Below are 19,730 nucleotides of genomic sequence, written 5' to 3'. Positions count from 1 at the left end.
ACTATTCTGGGACAATTACTGGAGAAAAACGCAGGCTGACAGTTCAGCCTTTTTGGAATGAATTTTAAGAATTGTGAAAGTTTAAAAACCATTAAATAAACACTGCTGCAGCTGTTTGTAGAGACGACGAAGGAAGGGAGCGTAAGGATGATGTTGGTCATAAGACTGGGGGTAGAGGGTGGAATTCACGATTATGCTTTAAGTTACTTCTTAGTTTGGTTCCATACCGCTGCGCACATTAGCGACTGCTAATCAGATGGAACTGAAACGCTGCCATGTCACTCCTGTTCACGTCCAAGGTTATACTGGAACCACGGGGTAAAAAGGAGCAACATTTAAAAATACGTCGGTTCTACCACAGGCCTCCTCGGGTACAGCACCGCATGATCGTGTGCAAGTAACTGACGAGCCTAGGGAAAAGCCTACTTGTACGAGAGTCACTGGCGCCACAGATAGCTCATACTGCACCCGTGCCTGAAAGCTGCACTGTGGCTCTGCTTTGTCTGCAGTTTGGTGAGTAGGGAGTTGACTTTTAAGGCTAGGAGTTTTCTAAACACACTCTCCTTTCTGATAAGCAAGCCTAAAATCATTATCCAGATAGTGTTTAGTAACGCCTCCAAGTAACAAGGGGGATCGTCTACATGAGCATCTCGGAGTTGCCTGTACTGTATTAATGTGGTATTTTCACTTACTGGCAGCAAGTGGGTTTGTTGGTCTCACCTTCTCGTCGTGCTACGTTTCTAAGCTTGCCCTCCAGTTTTAGAATACTATGAGCAGATGGCGTTGTTTCTCTAAGAGGAGATTCATCTACATTCAAAGTCTCACAAACCTGATGTTTTGTTAATTCATCAGGCTACATCAGTTTTATTTAAAAAGTTTACTTCTCTTCCTCATGATCCTAAGAATTTCACAGTAATTTTAAAAAGGGAAACTTGCACGTTTAGATACTAATGTTTTTTGCCCCAACCAGATTCAGAGTCTATGCGTTGCTTTTAGAAACTTTTGGTTGAGTCCTTGCACCACATATAGGCAGATTTTCACTTATGCTTTGACTTTTCCAGACACTCACCAATCCAGGAAAACTTAAGTGCTGCACAGGTGCTTTAAAACAGTAAGGAATGCAAAAAGAATAATTTAGTGCATTTATGTAGCAGAAGCAACTCTAATACAAACCACTCGATTTCAAATGTCATCAGTTCCAAAATTTAATAAACAAAAAGTAGTTTAACACACAATATACACATGCTCGGTGAATGCACCTGAAGGAAGTTTATCTGGTTCTTAAACAGAATCAAACAAACAGCTGTAAACTTAACCGAAGCTTCAGACTGTAACTGGACCACACTCATTCTCAGGGATGGTGACAGTCATCTTAGGTTCTTGAAAGTCTGAAAGTTTACAACAGATACCAGGTCAAAGAGCATACATAACTTTTAAAGGAAAGAAATGCATACACAATAGAGTACTCCTGAAGCCACTTGCTAGTTGTGCAGATAGTCCCGAGCTAGCTGTATGCTCTGTAACTGTCCAAGAAAATACGATGTTTCAGCTGGTTCTGTTTTACACAGGCTCTCTTGTACTGTGCTATGAAAAACAAAATGCTCAATAATTTTGAAGTTGAGATTTCTTGAGCAGTTTCCTTGAGAAGATAAGTAAGTTCCTGAAGTAATCCTGCTCTTTTCATTAAATAACATCTTAACTGAAACTTTTTAAAAAGCACAGATTGAGTAAATTGGTTCTGTGAATTACGTTTCTTGAAAGGAAATTCTTACCTGCCTTAAAAATTGGGGACCAAGACAACCCCTGGGCCTGCTTTCACTGTTTATGCGCCACAAGGGGGGGGAGATCTGGTCCTGGCACTTAGATCTTCCACTGACCTGACTCCTTAATCCAGCAGAACCAGTAGGTACTTTGGGCTGGATGAGCTGAATTGAACTGATGCTGTCAACTTAAAGCACTACAGCTGGCCAAATTCAGCAAAAGGAGTGCACAGCCAAAAGCTTGGAGAAGAAGGAAGCATGATGTCCTTGTTTTAGCAAGTGAGGAATTTTAATTCTTCTTGTGTAACTTCACGCTAAATGGAAAAACTAAAATGGAATGGATTGCCAAGCTTTGAAAATATTTGGCAATGCTACAAGATGAATGGTAAAATAACTACTTTGTGTAGCTGAACCGAAGTTCCATACAGCCAAAAGATTAATTTTGGACTGAGACCAAACACAGCAACTTTCCATTAGAAAGAGAAATTTAACAAGGGGAGAAGAACTGAAAGGTGGAACGAAGCTACTGCAAGTTCTACCACAGCCAGTCGAATGACTTGCAGATGTGGTTTTGGCATAGTTGAACAGATGCTACACTACGCGGTTGTATACTCACCCTCTGTCAAATCTACCCAGCTGTCTTCTGTATCTGGTAAAGGAACTGAAATTCCCATTGCTTTCCGGATTCCATACGTACTAACAATATCACCTGGAGTCACTTGTTGTGCAAGTTCTTTCAGGTTATTGGTTACTCTCTCCGCTAGAAAAGGTAAGTGGATATATTTATATGCTATATATAGACACAAAATTGCTCACACGAGCCCTTCACCCTGTAAACAATTTAATTATTTAAGTACAAATGGAATGATGTTAAATAATGTTTCTACAACAGCAGAGTTTTGTTGTACTGCGTGCGATCATGCAAGACATACTGGGAAGTATAAAAGAGATGGCTGAGAAGAATAGGAGGAATGAAATAGCTGCTGCCCAAGGCTTGCTGCCATCAAAAACCACCAAGAGTTAAGCTAATGTCACCTGGGTCACGCTAACACAGCAAGTTGTGCTAGTAATACCTGGCTTTCAGCGTTCAGTTTTGTATATAAACTAGAGAGAATGTCCTGGTTGCTACAGATGTGGTTTTCCTTCAGGGAGGAAGCTGCAAGTACTTAAAACTTTTTAAGAAAGGTAATATTTGCTCTGGTTTAGACTTGGCATAATACCAACTTGGTAATATTTTGCCAGTAATGGGGAATTTATCTTCTCACAGGGAGGTGGTTATTTTAGACCACGTATGCTGTAGTTGATACTGCCCAAGTTAGTTTTACTTGCAAAATGGACACTCTCTGCACACAGTCCTGTCTTAGAAGGTTGCCGGTAACACGGGCTGTATAACTGAGCTGTGAAACAAGAAGCTTTGCTTAAATGATTGGTATTAATTGGTATAATAAAATAGACTGATAACTAGATCAAACCTGGAATAAAACTAGCCTTACAGTAAGAACTTGGTAACACTCAAGCAACCCCTGTTCAAAGTCACTGTAAAAATCATGGAGTTAGAGGCGTTTGGCTATCATCTGCCCCATGGCATAGAGACAGCTCCCAATCCGCTCTAGGGAAACTTATTAATAAAGAAGAAATACTCGTAATTACTGTTCAAAACTTTCATCTGGCTCTACATACAAAAAAAAATTAATTTAATCTCCTAGGCCTAACAGCAGGGCACGTATTCTGCACTATAACTATTAAACCTTTGTTCTTCTTGGAGTCGATACAAGTTGGGACTCGTTCAATTCTGCAAGAATGATCAGAAAAAGTGTATTTACCCAAGTGCATCTCTCTGTAAGACGGACCCAGAAGACAAATCATGTTAGGGGGTGGTTTTGTACTTAGTCGTTCATTTTGAGCATCCTGGAGCTCTCTCAGAAGCTTTGTTGTTTCATCGAGTTTCCTCTGGAAGATTTCAGCCTCTGTTTAATGAAGAAAAGAAAGTCCGAACTAGTAAGAGAGTGTATTTACCTGCATTATGATATAAAAACATGGTAAGGCTGACTATGCGAAGGGACCGAGAAATTGAAACAGTTACAGACGTATCAGAAGTGCAAGTACCAAGAAAACTCACCCTCAGAATCAAACTCTTCTATCGGCATGCCAAAGTTTGTAACTGCTTTTAGTGCTGTAAGTCTGTCGTTATTAGCAGACTCCAACCTGGCAGCAATATCGATTTCCATAATCTTAAAAAAAAAAAAAAAAAAAAAAAGGCAGCAAGTAATAATTTAGATAATATTTAGATCAGCCTTGAAACAACAGAACTGTTTGGGGAAAGTCAGAATACAAAGTTAGGTAAAATTAGGCTGCTCTGCAAAAAAAGTGAACATAGAGAGGGAAAGCTGAAAAGACACCCTGTGAAACTTTTACTGTTCCACAGTTGCTCAATTTACTATTCTATTTCATTTCATACTCAAATAGAAAGTGGCATCTGCCAAAAACACTGGGGGCATGCACAAATGATGTACTAACTTAAGATCAGCATCCCAATTAAAAAAAAAAAAAATTTCCTTGAGCTCACCTAAAGCAGAGTTTGTCTAAGATCTGAGGCCAAAATTCAAAACCAACCTGGGAACTGCCTGCAGATGAAGGCTTCAGGAGAGCAGCCCTTCCCCTAGAACGACCCCTATGCTTTTTCTAGTTGAACAAAGTTTGGGTGGAATGATTTTAGAGATAGATTGTATGCCGATAGGGGCACAAGGTATTGGAGAAAACTTCCCAAAACCAGCTATGTATTGTGTGATATTTTACACTTATATTACAAGTTCATGTTAAACCAAATCCGATTAAGATAGGAATAAAACAACTACAGCTGCCAAACAGAAGATCTAACACATGATTAAACACTCACAAACAATAACACATAAGCCCGTTCTTCCAGTTCTCTTGACATATAGTCTCGTTTAAGACTTAACTTTTGGGGGATTCTCACTCTCCAAATGCCTACAAAAGAGCACGCCGTTGCCACGATTCACACTCTGTACATTTACAGCTTGTCAAAGTCTCAGTGTAGCTGAACAGGCCTTACAGTTGCAGGCAGTTTTATAACTGTGGGGTTAGACAGGTTGGATAGAGTAGTTAATGGATATAGAACAATTTTACCTTTACATCTTTTATTGCATCACTTCTTTCATGTGGACCTTCAGCTTCCTCCAAAGGCTGAATAGAGAAAGGATTTTTAAAGAGGGCATTAATCTTTTCTTCAAGTTCAGAGTAAAACCTTACAGAATGCAGTAATTTTGAAGTGAGGCAAGTATACAATGTCATAATGAGTTTTCTCTGTAAACCAAGTTACAAAGTAGCTGTTTTTTTAAGGAGGCTTTCTTCAGATATTAATGTTTACTAAAATACATTTTTACAGCACACATTTTATTGCTCTTTGCAAAGTCCACATGCTTTTCCCCCGTGATGTCACATCAGAGGTTATCTACTGGGGGCAGGAAGAAAAGGAAGGATGATTATCAGAGGCTGAAACATATTCGGTTTCTATACACAGGTGTATCTCTCTTCATACTTGCAACAGTAGTGGTTGAACCCTGTAAGTCAGTGTCACTATTGAGTACTAGAAAAGAGCTGAACTAGTAATGCTAAGCAAAGGTCTGAACTGGGGCTAAAGGTTGATCTTTGATCCATGAACTACTTCTAGTATTAATTTAGCTAATATTTGACCCACTAGTAAAAGGCTATGATCTGTTTATTTCAATAGTTGACATTAATGTGAAACTCAAATCAAGATGTTTAGTTAACAGGAACTGTCTTGTGGAGATTCTCAACTAATTAGTGGATTGTCAATTAAGTTAAGATCATCAAATCAGCCACTTTGATTCCAGTCATGTTTGGCATATACAGGTACTGAAATCTCCTAAGAATCTGAAGAGTAGCTGTTCAGTATTTTTACATAGCACATATGTGAGTTTAAAAGCACTGCACCAAGTAAAGGGGAAAACTAGTTACCAGTTCTCCTGACGTAAGCAGTGGCTGCTAGGAACATGAATGACTTTTCATGGAAACAAAACCTCCCTCCATTATCACCTCACTTCTAAACAACTGCTTATTGATATTCTCTTACTAAATGTAACTGGAGCTAGTGCTAATGGGAGAGTAGACAGAGAAAGAATGTGTGTGCCTGTCTCTATCTACAATATTTTGTTAATTTTCACATTTCACTAATTAACAAGACAGAATAATCCCTTTCCAGAAAATCCATCCACTAGAGACAAAGCTCAGTCTTCACTTTCAAAGTCTACCAATTAAAAGGGAGCCCATCAATAGGATCAGCATCATCTTTCTCTAGCTTTATAGCTTGTGTGCTAAACACAAAGATCAAACAGTTCACGAATCCACTCTTACCGTTTCTAGTTCTCTGAGAGCTCTAGAATGTCCTCCTTTAGTTAGAACATCAAGCAAACTATCAGCCATTAGGAAAGGATAATCTTGTGATTTCATCAAAAAATCATGAATACTAAAAGATCAAAAGATAGTTAAGGTAACGACTTCCATACCAAACATTTAATAGAAAAAAGTTACATTAAGTCAAACCAACATGTACAGCGTAGAAAACACAAAAAGTAGCACGGAATTTGATCCAAATGGCTTGCTTTTGTTTAGTTATCCACGCCTTTTGTAGCTGAGGAACCCACTCAGATTCCTAAAAAAACCTGAAAAACTAGGAAAAGTATACTGCCTCAGGCAGCTTCATCAAACTGAAAGCAAACATGCACCGGCACTTAACTTTTGCGCTGTACTTAAGTATTCCCACATTTCATACGAATTTATACCACGTGTATTCTTTGAGTTTCTCATAGAACAAAAGGACTTTAACTCTGAAGTTTTTACAATTAAGAGTAATGAAACCAAGGAGGATTGGTTATTTTTACTGTAGTACATAATACGAAAATCAAGCAGTATACATGCTATTTAAGAACGAACTTCGGAATTGCTATCTCCGGACTCGGCTCTCCCACTACAGCTACAGGAGTTTGGTCAGTATTTGACATTAACGCTCAAGGCAGTAATTAAGTTCATTGATGTTAAAAAAATCCTGTTTGTATAAACATTTGTACTACTCAACATTTTTCTGACTTTGAACACGAGTCCTTCAGTTAGTCACAAACAGACTCCAGTTTTAGACTCTATGTCCTTATGTACCGTAGCATCAAAATCCTTCAATCTTGGTTAATTTCACTTTACTGGCACATTCTAAAGTATTTGTGTCTTAAACAAACAAAACCCAGTAGGCTATAAAGACGGTAGTGACATCATTCACCAGCAAAGCCATAGCCCATACTGCGGAGTTGCACATAACTGGTTCTGTACCTGAAAGCTGTAATACGCATCCTAGTTAGCTGATTACCTGAAAGATCCTTGATTAGAGTCTTCCCCATATGTTGAATAGATTAAGTCAGAATCTTCTTTGCTTATGTTGGCAAATGTAGAATCATATGTCGGAGCATAGGAACTATAGGGTCCGTAATTCAAGTATGTCACTAACGAATAACAACAGTACTAATTATTACCTCTGATATGGATGTATCGGATCAAAAAGGGGTTGTAAAACGATCCCCCAAAAGAAACTTTTAGGAATGTATTTCTTATGGTGAAAACGAACTTTCACAGCATACCATCTGTTCACACTGTAACGTCTTTCAGTAACATCTACGTCAAATGCATTTTTATTTATAAATGTTTTATTAACAATACTGTATGCCTTAACACAACACGAAAATTCAGGCTGGTGCTGGTAACAGGTTCTCAGGCTCCTCACTGTGCTCCTTCAGAGCTGGCAGTAACCTTTACCTATCTGGTACAGGTCCTCTTCTCAACATAGATGGCCATTTTATTAAATACGCCTCCCCTTTTGTATGTGTAAATTAAGCTAGACTTTGTGATGTGCTGTTCAGTTGTGTGATAGATACATGCAATACTGTACTTTATAATTTAAAAAAACTTAGTTCCAGACTATTTGTGTGCTAGTAATGAGATCAACGTATTTTGTTTATGTAAGGAGGAGGATTTATATTTTAAAAAAAAAAAAAATAGCACTTGCCTGGAGTAACCTTGTTTCTTTTATCTTCTTTGAACCCTTGTAATGTATTAACTCCTGACTGAAGTCTTCCTGCTGTCATACCCAGCTTTACAGGGCAGTACCCTGGTTCTACAATAGGATATACCAAAATACAGAGATAATGAAGGCATAGTTAGGTGACACAGGAAGATGTCCAAACTCATTTAATACTCGTAGCCAGAAACTTCAGAATAAACAGGGTGCAACTCTCAAAGTGTGTTTTCCTCTCCAAATGCTTCATACTAAAGACTGTGCGCAGTCTTAAACATGAATCCAGACCAAGTAAGTGGTAATACTAGTTAAGTATAGAACCTAAATGTTAAGTTTTCACTATCAGTCTTCCTCCTTCCTGTGTCCTCCCCTAACAGAGGCTGCATCATTAAAGAGAATCTGGTTCTTAATGTGACAGACCACACTTTACTTATTCTTGCTGACGTTTCCTACTGCACAAACAGGGGGAAGGGAGAAGTCAAGTTTTCAGCTTGGTTTCTGTCTGTCCTAGACCTAGTCAGTTCAGCTCTGTAATGAGCTGGCAGTCCCATGGTCAAGCACCTGCACTCTTTTAGCTAGTGGCACTACACAGATGGCACTGACATGACAAAATGATTTGGGACCCAGACAGCTCCCAGTGTCCAATTCTGGAACATCTGTGAGCCTAAGCATAGGGCAGGTAGTCTCCTCTCCAATGGCAAAAGCTTTCTCTTGCAGCTCCCACAAACAGCTGATGGAAAAAGGAGAAGCAACAGCCACTGAGGGCTCCCTCCAGCTGCTCCTAACAGCCACCACAATTGGCCCCCATCTATGTGTTCCCTCAGCTGCAGCTTTTTAAATCCAGATCTTTATCAGACCATAGAGAAGCATTAGGTTCTTGGCAAGCATTTGCTGATCTGCCCCAGAAAAAAACCCAGCAGACCAGGTAGGTGAAAGTGGCTTGTTACCTGAACCGTGCCAACTTACCTCCTGCAGTAAGGTCAACTGGATTAAGAAGGCCCAGAGTGGTGGTACCATCTGGTTTTCTTCTTTCAAATTCACACTGAAATAAGATCAGACTATTTTTATTTGCATATTAGTTGAAATTCATGGTCCTTAAACTAATAAAAACATCCAATGAAACTGTCCTATCTGTAGGAATCGGAAAAGGACTTGGAAAGATCAGTCAGACTCAGAAGTGAGTGCTGCTCTAACTTCTTTATTTTCACTAGATAACTTTATTATTGGTATAGGCACAAGGAATTAAGAAATTATGATAAATATTAACATTTCTGCAGAGGCTAAGAGATAAAATATGTAATTCATGTAGAAAATTCAGTGGGCCCAGTATTACCAAACTGGGTTCCTTCTCCTGTAACATTAATAGCCTTTGATCAGATATGTGGCTGTTTCAGAACTATGGGGTTTTTTGCAGCTCAGATTTGAGATATTTTTTTGAGGTTCCTACTATTCATCCTTACCTACTACTTTATCTAAAATTTCTGAAAATTTAAGCTGAACTTGCTCTGCTGATGAAATTCAGCATGCGTTCAACTGACATGCCTTTTTTTTAACCTTACAATGTTACACAGATGATCAGTCATGTGTAAAATGGTGTAAACTGTAGTAAAAGCATACCTTGAGTTTCAGCTGACATATGATGCTAAGTAAGCCTGGTTTATGAAAAAATGAAAGGAGTTACCAAATACACAAAGATTTACCTGGCTGTTTGCAAGTCGTCTTGTTAACTTCCCTCCAGATTCTCTAACAATACGATCAATCTGCTCTTGTTCCCTTTCCAAGCTATTGTTTCGTAATTTGTCTTCGAGTAGATCTTTGTCCTTCCTGTGAATAAAACCCACACAACTTAGTTACTAGCTTTAACAGATAGATTTACCAGACACCAACTGGCTAAATATCACGAAAGGATACAGTGGAGAAACTGTTTTTGCCAACTATGTAAAGTGGTTTTGTAGACAAAACCACTAACAACAACAAAAAGCCATTTAATATGACTGTATTTAATATAGCTGGGGAAAATATGTGACAACAATTTATATCCACAAATGCTTTTTTATGTTAGTAACTGTAAAGGTCTCTGTGTTTAGCTTACTTCAGCCATACTGACGTCCTTACTTTAGCATGTTGCCAGATTTTATGTCATCACTCCCACAAAACTAACAAGGATATTTTTGGTAAAATAAAATATTACTCCGAATTCTAGTATTTGTATTTTCAAATCCATGAAAATAAAGTCACTAGTATTTCAGAACACTGAAAGGGGTATTTCTAGACAGTAAAAGATATTTCGGGAAGTATACGTTCTGCAGCTACGTATTTACATGTTTCAAATACAACTACTACACAAAAAAAAATGTACTTGAAGTTGGCTATATAGTTATTTGTAGCAAAATGTTTCCAAGGTTATGTTTGCAAGCTTTATCCAAACAGTACTACTTATGTGAAATAGACACTAAAATAGAAAATAATCGAAAGAATGGAGTGGATGAGCAGTACAAGGTTACCTATATAAAAAAATGATGGTATCATAAAAGATTCTAGACGTTTATTTTTGGTATACCAGAACACTTTATATAAATGTTGCTCCCTTGAGATGAAGTGTATATACAGTACCAGAAAGAGAGAAACCCACATCCACCAGTCCCTAAAAGTTGCCTTGTTTCTTTAGCATTTAAAGGGTGTATCCTATAACTGTTATTGAAATAATACTTCACTTTTTGTGTTCTTTGCTAGGTGTTTTGAATGCTTTGGCGTCACCATCCGCAGGTTCTCCTTTGTCTTTCCCAGGACCATTTTCATCTTCCCCAGTTTGTTGCAGTTCCATCTTGTCCTTCTGCTTCCTTGTCTTCTGCAGGTCAGCCATGAATTCTATACTTTGTTTCAGGCTCTGAATTCTCTCCTAAAAAAGCACCGGAATCCTTTTATTTGCTACTTCAATGAATCCTTTCCTAACCTACCCATAGAGGATGATTCTATTTCAGTTCTTTCTTGTACTAGCAAGTATAAATGCAATTTAGAAAATGAAATATTAAATGCAAATATTTCTTCAGTAAGTAATCTGGTAGCAGTACTAAAGCATAAGCCTTAAAACAATGTACTATTTAAATTAATATGCAAACATTTGACAAATATTAAGCAAGTTTTATTAATTTTCATGAGATCCCTGTAGGAAAAGTGGAATGAAAGAGGGGTCAAAAAGGAAGAAGTATATTTCTAAATATTTTGTTTTGTATTTTCTATTACCTGGCTAAGTATCTTCATCCCCGAATGCAGCAGTTTTTTTGCAGCTTTGTAGTAAATGGTGTCTGGTTTGTTGTAAATCATCGCATTAGTACACATCAGTTTGAAGTTATCCTGTACAGACGTTAATAATTTTGGAATTAAAGTTAAAATTTTATAGTATACTGTATTAAAATCCTTGTTGCAAATGCAGTGTCTTGAGCTTTAGGGAAAAAGAACTTCAAAGAACACTTTTAATTAATGAATTTAAGAAATCCATTAAATTAAAAACTTAAACCGAAATAAGCATGTAAATTAGATTCAAGTCTCAAAATAGCACTCCAATAAACATTCTGAAAGTATTCTTAAGTGTTCAGTATTGCTTGTAGTTTTTAAATTTTTAATGAAAGTCCTCTTAGCTAAAATTACCCACTTCCCTGACCAATCAGCACAGCAGTCAAGAGAAAAACAAAGTGAAGCAATGTAAAAGAGAACAAAGCTAACTTTAAAAACAGAAAAGCAGCAATTCAAAGTTAAATCATTGTAAGGAATATGCCAAAGTTTCAGTTACAATGAAGAAAACAAATGTATGCTTGTTAGAAGTTCATTTCTTGAATGACTGAGCTAGAAACTCCACTTCTATACTCACTCCAGAGTCTCTCCAGGTTTTATCGCATTCTCAGCTATTTACAAAGACAAACAGTTAAAATGAAAAACTAACCAGAAACAGTTGAAACAACAGGGAATATTCTTCTTAAGTTCTGGCGCTCTAAAGAAGAATGTGCAAGAAAATACAACCAGTACTATTAACTAACATCTGCCTAAGTTCAACTGTTAATTTAACACCAATTACAATTCTCAGGTCCTCATCTAGCCCAGTAAAGAACTAGAGAATATTTCTGCTGAAGAAAAAAACCAAGCCCCCACACCTTTCAAAAGCTTTAGGTGCCTTCAGAACAGGCCCTCGAATCCCCTAGACACAGTACAGCACAGGGTTAAACGGCTGCTGCCAACAGGACTGAGCTCACCTTGCCTTCACTCGTTGTGGATCTACATGACTAGGTAAGCCTGGCTAGCACGGAGGTGACAGGAGGCAAATGATGAGGTAGTAACAGACAGGCAAAGCCAATAACTTCACCAGACTCCTTGCTTTTTGCGAGAGAATACATTCAAAAAGAGAGCAGTCTGACAGAAATGCTAACATTTTAATTCTTAAGCAAAGACCTAAAATGACACACTGAAGGACAAACCGACAGGTTCTATTTAATCCTGCATAAAACCTGAAACCATCCACATGTTTGAGATGCATATTTACAAACCAGAAGTGTTTTCTCTTTCACTTCCAGAACTTATTGGCTCACAAAAATTCAACAAGAAACATTGCTTCAGACAGAAGTACTGGTTCTTTTAGCATCTTCATATTCTCACACCAGAGTTCAAGTCAATCGAGCATAACACATCTCTGTAGTTAAAATAAAATTTACAGAATTACCTTTAATTCTTCTATGGACTGGTACCCATTGTTCTTGATCTTCTCTTTCATGGTACTGAAATCCATTGGGTTTTTAATGATCATGGAATAGCCAGGGGCAATAAAGTCAGTCACAGGAAATGAAAAGAAAGAACTTGGATCCTTTCTGGTAAGAAATGAAAAGACGGTTTTTTATGTTTCAACTTGTAACAAAGAACATATTGAGCTTGGAATTAAATAGCAAAGGACTAAGCTGAAAAGGAATCAAAAACATAAAGCTAGAAACGGCTTGTGTCAGCATAATCTTTCACTTCTGAAGGTTGAAAAGATCCCATATGCAAACCCACATACCAAAGAAATGCTACAAACATATTTTAGAAGTTAATTCTACATTCTGATAACTACCTGTGTTCCCAAGAAGGTTTTGGCTTTTCAGAAAGTGATTTTATATTATAATTAAGTCATTGAAAAATAAAGGGAACAAATGTCATAAGAATGTACGCTTGTCATTCATTGCTTACTCTGAAATTAACAGAAGGGAAAGCTTGTTGCTAAAAACTGGGATGGAACATGTGTGCTTATGATTATGTTCATTTTCAGGTTACGTAATGTTAATAGTTTTTTACATTAAAATTTCCTAAGACTTTCAGTGATCTCTGACATACACTGATGCTCCTGGGTGCTTCTAACAGCATTAAAATCAAGTACAGTTGGCTGGTATTTTCTTTTTAGAATCAGGCTTAGCTGATAAGCTGGCAAGAATCTCTCCTCCAGAACCACTGGTTTTTTGCTTTGCATTAAACTCTGTAGCATGTGGCTGGCCTCCTACGCCAGTGTTGATACTACACACACTGGTGAAACCCTTGGCATTTCAGGCCTTTTTCCTGAGGCTTACTTACGACTTATGGATTTCTACTCCAAGTTGCCAAGTTGCCACAGAATCGTGAAAAGCATTTTGCTGTACATACTGCAGAAGCACACACTGCAGATATTCTGCAACACCTGTGGAACGCTTGCACAATAGCTTCCAACTGAGAGACAGGATTCAAAACTGAAAGTGGCTGCTTCTTTCTGTATGCATGGAAAGGTGGCCAAAACACACACATGCACTTTTTGACAGATGGTAGTTTCTTGAAATTGATGCCAAGGTCTTGAAAATTTAAGGTTAAGAGAAAACTTGCAAACAAAGTTTCAAGCTTAATCTGGTGAGACAGGTAAAGGGAAAGATCTTTCAACCACTCTTGTACAAGACATACAGATATTCTTAATTCCTACAGTCAAGAAAGAATATCTTAAACCAGAGACTACTTGAAAGAACTGCAAATTCTGCAAATCTGATTGTTTTAATCAAAAGGCATTTGGTTAGTAAGACAGTAAGAGAACATGGTTTAAGTTTTCAAATGCGTACTTCCTTTTTATAGTAAATAATGCTAAAAATAGAAGAACTGAAGGTAAAAGAAGTTTTGGCAAGTTCATTCCAAACTCTTGTGCCTCTCTGACAAGAGGTTCTTAAAAAGAAAGCATCACATTATTGGAAAATTGTCCTATTTTTGAAAGTTTTTTAGAAGTATTTTCAACTTGAAACTTGAGGTGTTTACAAGAAGCCAAAGCTGAGGAGAAGCTATAAGTATGCATTCTTAAACTAGCACTTAAATTCCTAAAACAGTCCTGTTAACAATATATTTAGCAATAATATTGTCATTCAGCTTTTTATATGCTTGTCCCTTAATGTATGTCATTTTCAATTCACAGCTCTGAAAGTCCGTAGCACAGACATTTACCTCTGCAGCTGTCTCATGAGTTGATTCAGAGCTTCCTGAAGTGGTGTCTGCTCCACCTCTAGAGCAAAAAGAAGTGGGGGGAAAAGGGTGTGAGACAGAACTGACTACAAGAGGTACTAAACTTCCAAGATATTAGAAATCAACTAAACAAAACTGATGCAACTTGAGAATTCATCATAAATGAAAAGAATACAGTGGCAAGACCCACAACATATATAGGGGATCTACTTTTCTCATTGGCCTTACTTAACATTCTGCTCACTCTGACATGGGTACCATTCTGCAAAAGAAGTACACAGTAACATAATTTCAAATTTTTGTACGAGATGGGGAAAAACACTGAGATGGCAAAAAATGTCAAGTCACTTGCTACAGAAACAAAGAACAATAAAATGTGAGTCAATTAAAGAAAACTGGAAATTAGCAAAAGAAATGTCTTCTTTTTTTTTTTTCCTACCTTCCTGTTTTGATAAAGTACTCGTCAACGGTTTCTCTGGTGGCAATTCCAATCTGATGGGGGTCTGACATTTCATTTCCTGTTCTCCCTCACTGTCTGCATGGTCTCGATCTCGTTTCTTTTTATCCTCCTAGAAAGATTGTTATAAAAACTTAAGAGAACCTGCAAAACTAGAATTATTACTGTACATAGTGCCCTCTGGATTTTTCAAAACAACCTCCCATAGTTTGAAAAAAAAAAAGTTTGTAAGTCTTTAAAAACCTTGTATTCTTTATGTACTGTCTCCATCTACTGGACAATAAAGTAACTCAGCTATACAATGCCATGTATCACAGAATTGTTTTTTTAAAAAATGTGACAGACAGCCACTTATAGCATGACAGGAACGACTCTGCACTATTCTCTGCACAGAGAACTGTCTCCAGTGAAGCCCCTAAGATGACTTTTTGAAGGTTTTAGAAAAAAAACTAGTAAGAAATAGTCAGGAAATTGAAAATTAGAGGTACCCATAATGCTTCAAATAAATGTGTTAAAATTACTTATCACATTAAGAACCCCCAAAGGGAAATAAATTTTTTTTTCTTTTTAATTAAGAACTTGTGAAGTCTTCATTTCCCCCCCCCCCCCTTTTTAATCTTCTGTGCTTTTATACGTGCCAATATTTTTTGAACAATGAGAAATTTCAGATGACTTCACTCATCTTTTACCTGGAGAAAAGGAATCGGCAGAACTAATATACTGAGTTTGAATGTATTCCAATTTAAGGATACAAATTACAGTCATCTCTGCTCACCTTTTGATGTGAAGACTAGAGAAAGCGGAAGCATTTTTTTTGCTAAAATGCACTAGCATCAATACGTACCTTAACTTTTCTCTTTCTTTTCTCCTTTTCTTCTCCAGGAACTTGTTTTTCTCCTTTCTTTCTCTTTTTCCTTTTTCTGTCCTTGTGTTTTTCATGTTCAGATTTGTCTTCATACAGGCTGGAATCAAGTCCTGCATTTCCAGTAGAGAGCTCAGCAACTTCACTTCCTCCAACTTTCAGCACCAGCTTCAGTGGCTTTTCTACATATTCTTAAAACAGCAGAGAAATAAGCCCTGTGAGTACCGCAGAAAGCACACTGTCATACTCGGCCTGAATAACAGGGCACAAGCTCCCCGCTGCCTCAGCGTCCTTCCAAAGGCTGCCGCTGCACCAGATTTCATTTTCTTCCCAGACCCTGCAGCTGCTGCTGCTTCTCCCCCAGACAGCCGCTGGGCCCCGACGCCAACCCGCAGCCCCCGGCCCGGGGCTCACGGGCGGCGCGAAGGCCGCGCTCCCCGCCCGCCTTCCCACACGGCCCCAGCTTCACCCCCAAGTTTTCAAACCGCGCCGGCGGGCGGGCCCAGCCGGGCCGCGCTGCCCCCGCGGCGGGGCGGGCGGCAGCGAGGGCCGAGGGCCCGCGCCCGCTTTGCGGCCTCTCTCCCCGGCGGCCCCCTGCCCGCCCACCCACCCACCCTCGTAGGGGTGCTTGTCCGACTTGTGCTTCTTGTGCTTCTTCCCCATGGCGGCGGCGGCGGCCCGCCCGGGTAGGCCGCGCTGTTGTCGCGGAAACCGCCCCGCCGGCGAGCGGCGCCGCGCGCATCCGGGCGGAGGGAGAAGGCGGCCGCGCAGCGCCCCCTGGCGGCCTGGAGGTACGGCGAGCCGCGCTGCAGCCAGCGCAGGCGCAGAGGCGACGGCGGTGGTTTGGCTTGGCCGGGGCAGCTGCGTCCCAGCGGCGGGAGCTGCGCTCCGCTCCGGTGAGCGGGGAGGTCCTGCGGGTTTCTGTCGTGAGCAGCCCCCTCAGCCGCGCCCGGCCTTGCTCAGCCCCGTTCCTCGGGCAGCGTTGCCTCTCCAGAGCCCTCGCAGCCTCCCGCTCCCTCGCCCCTCACAGCTTCCTGCGCCCTCGCCCCTCACGGCCCGCCGCGGCCCCTTTCTCCTCACGCAGCCGCCAGTGAGCCCCGCCTGCTCCCTTGGAGATGCCCCTGGTTCCCTGCCTGAGGCGGGCTGTGCCTGCAGCCCTGTCCCTCTTGTCGCCCACCCTTGGGTCTCAGGGGCAGCGCAGCGCTTCAGTGGCTTTGGCAGGATTCAGCCTAAATGCTCCTGTGTTTACAGTAGCCTGTGCTGCAGAATCTCCCTTGCCATGGCTGTAAGTGCAGGGGGCAGGTGTGATACTAGCAAAAGGGGTGCTTTCCTGAAACTGTAGTTTACATTGCACCTGACTAGACACAAAGGGGCCTGCGAGGGTTGCCCGCTTCATGGCTGTGGTGCGGGGCTGTGAGCTGGCCGCTGCTGCCCGGTCGGGCACGCCGGGTAGAGCTCCAGCTTGCGGCAGGCCCTCAGTCCGGGATAAAGGCCACTACCAGCGGCCTGCTTCTCCTGAAAGCTTGAGAACCTGTGCCCAGATTTGTACCAGTGAGAGGAGCAGAGGCTGTATATGCCCGAGGAAGGGTAGAGAGTTTGCAGGGGTATGCTGGGGTCCGTACTGATGAAAGGGTAGCAGTGATGGTTGTGCCTGTCCTGCGCAGGCTGGGACAGGCTCAGCCTTACAGACTGAGTGCCTGAACTTGCTCACCAGTCTTGAAAGCAAATACTTCGTAATCAGGTTATAAATTTAAGGAAAACATATGCGTATTGTCCATTACAGGTTAAAAATAACTTAGAAAGAAATTAGGACCTCCTAGAAATGGTGGAAGTTAACACCTTTGCCTTGTCTGGCAGTACTTCCCAAAGCAGGCAAATGGTTTTCAAATTTAAATATAGCACTGATGATACAGTCTTTCAAAGTTACTAGTGTATTTGCTGATATCGCTTAAACCACAGTCACTGCTGTTTCAACAACACTCTGTAGGTATTGTTTTCTGCTTACACCTATTCTGTAATGCGTCTTGAAATTTCACTTCTGTGAAGTTCGGAGTGCAAAAATAAACTGTGTCTATTTCAAAGGAGAAGCTTTAATTTCATTCACACACAATAATCCTGTATTCGTCAAGTTTGTTGAATCATATGTGATATTTTATAGCCAAAGAAAATAATAGTTGTTAATTAGAAATTTATGATATGTGTGGCTGTACATCTACACAAAGTTTATTTTGAAAGCTTGAGAAGTTAGAGAAGTCCATTGTCCGTTCAGTCACCGGGAATTTAATCAGATGTGACAGATTTGTTTTGCATTTTACTGGTTAGATTTATTGTCATTTGGTAACCTACTCAGAGAATTGTGTGGGTGGTGCTCTGTAATAAACCACAACTTTCCTGCTTGATCTTACTCCAGTAGTTTGAAATTCAGCTATAATAGACACAGTTGTTTTTCTAATTCACATCTGGATCCTTTAATACTCTTATTACATACGCAGTGAATGTTCTTAAGCATACTTTAGTGAGAGGTAGAGGGCTTTTGCTTGGGATATGGCCACATGTAGAAAATACAAGACTAGTAAATATTTAAAGGACATGTTTTATAGAATGAAAAAAAAAAGTTGCTATATCCTCTATTCCCACAAGAGGACTGGCAGACTTTCTAAGTTTTTTTCTTTTAAATGTTATATGGCAAGACCATTTGTTCAATTGTTATTCTGAAATTTCCTGACTAATCTTGTCCTGAATTTAATGAAATGTGAGAGAATTTTACACAAACAAATAATGTGAGATATTGCTAACATTGAGAGCTGCCCTTTCTAGGTGTGTCGTTGAATAACATCCCCTGGATCAGAGAAAGATATTTAACTGTTAGCACAGGCACACATACGTAGAATACACATTGTTTTTGCCATCCTTGTCTCTAGCTCTCCTTTTGAATTAGAAGATCAGTATTTCTTTCCCCTCAAAAACACTCTTGCAGCCTTTCAAAGCACAGTTCAGCCTGGGCAAGCTTGGAAAGAGAAGATGCCGCATTTCTCAGCAATGTTGAAGAGCATTGCTGTTGCCTCTTGTCACTTCCCTGAGAAACGAGCCCGCGTTCCATCATACTCAGCTGGCTCTGCTGTTACCTGTAGGACCAGAGGAAAACTAAATGAGTCTTTTCCCTGCCTCCTCTTCCAATACATTATGTCTTCTCAGCCCTGATCAGGGATGGTCCTTCCAAGCATTTGTTTGGACATTGTTTACAAATTATACTTTTGCCCAGTAAAAGTGAAAGCCGGTGATTTTCAGAGTTGACTCAAGATCGCCAAAGCTTTGCCTGTACAATGTATGCCTGGTGACATAGCAGAAGAGCTGTCAGTGCAGACAGCCTTATAGCATAACTAAATAGGTGAGAGGTCTTCTATTTCTTCTGAAGGTTGCAGAAACTTTTGTTTGGTTTGAAGAACTTGGCTTTGGGAGTTAATGGTAAAGATTATCACTTCTTCTATGCAACTTTTTGAAGTAAATTTATCCTTCCTGCATGATTTGCTTTTTGGGCAAAATATACCCTCTGGTTGAGGAAATGTAAATAGAGAAACTTCTATTAATTACAAAGAAAAAGACAATATTACTTTGGACCTCAAAATATTATCTTGTCACTGAGGAAAGTTAACAGGTTTTATTGTTACTTGGTCTACATGTAGCTTTGTAACAAGAGCTCCATGTCAGCTGAAGCCATATGATTTTTGCTAATGCAATAAAGTGGTAGAATGCGTACTGTGACTGCAAGTTGAAGTGCGTAAAGTGTGTGTGTGTTTTTCTAATGTGAACAGAGATCTTTTAGATGTCAACTGAATGGATTCCAGAATTGCATCACAGAGTAAGAAGGAAATTTGTTCCAGCTTATGTACACAAAAAACCAGAGCTGGGCTAGGATAAGAACCTCTGTGTCAACAGTTGCTTCTGCATAGTTGCTTTGAAAGCTCTTACCTATGCTCTTTGAAATACTTTTCGTTAGCAATCAAATAGCTGGCAGTAACTGTCAGCATGTAAAAACCTGCTTCAGGTCACATTGTTTCCATG

The 19,730-nt window shown here is 39.7% G+C and overlaps 1 protein-coding gene across 2 annotated transcripts; it reads right to left on the bottom strand.

The window, feature by feature from the left end:
* Nucleotides 1–1,191: 1,191 nt before the first annotated feature.
* BRD7 (bromodomain containing 7) lies at nucleotides 1,192–16,421 on the bottom strand. 2 transcript variants are annotated; one of them, XM_087740178.1, is made up of 17 exons: nucleotides 16,283–16,421; nucleotides 15,651–15,859; nucleotides 14,789–14,918; nucleotides 14,332–14,389; nucleotides 12,572–12,716; nucleotides 11,104–11,214; nucleotides 10,575–10,759; nucleotides 9,561–9,684; nucleotides 8,827–8,902; nucleotides 7,852–7,959; nucleotides 7,159–7,291; nucleotides 6,156–6,267; nucleotides 4,908–4,964; nucleotides 3,880–3,991; nucleotides 3,584–3,727; nucleotides 2,377–2,520; nucleotides 1,192–1,388 (listed from the first exon to the last, which is right to left on the bottom strand). In XM_087740178.1, exons 1-17 carry the CDS (start codon nucleotides 16,329–16,331, stop codon nucleotides 1,324–1,326), a joined length of 1,962 nt encoding a protein of 653 aa, XP_087596304.1. In that variant the 5' UTR covers nucleotides 16,332–16,421; the 3' UTR covers nucleotides 1,192–1,323. The 2 variants fall into 2 exon arrangements, with proteins under 2 accessions (XP_087596304.1, XP_087596305.1); XM_087740179.1 differs by having other exon boundaries at nucleotides 15,651–15,883; nucleotides 16,283–16,415.
* Nucleotides 16,422–19,730: the final 3,309 nt, after the last annotated feature.

Source organism: Nipponia nippon, unplaced genomic scaffold, assembly GCF_047370975.1.
Source record: "Nipponia nippon isolate SJK-2023a ecotype South Korea unplaced genomic scaffold, ASM4737097v1 scaffold_7, whole genome shotgun sequence".
Lineage (NCBI taxonomy): Eukaryota > Metazoa > Chordata > Aves > Pelecaniformes > Threskiornithidae > Nipponia > Nipponia nippon.
Note: the sequence above shows the minus strand (reverse complement) of the source record. Positions and strands in the feature narration are given on the sequence as shown.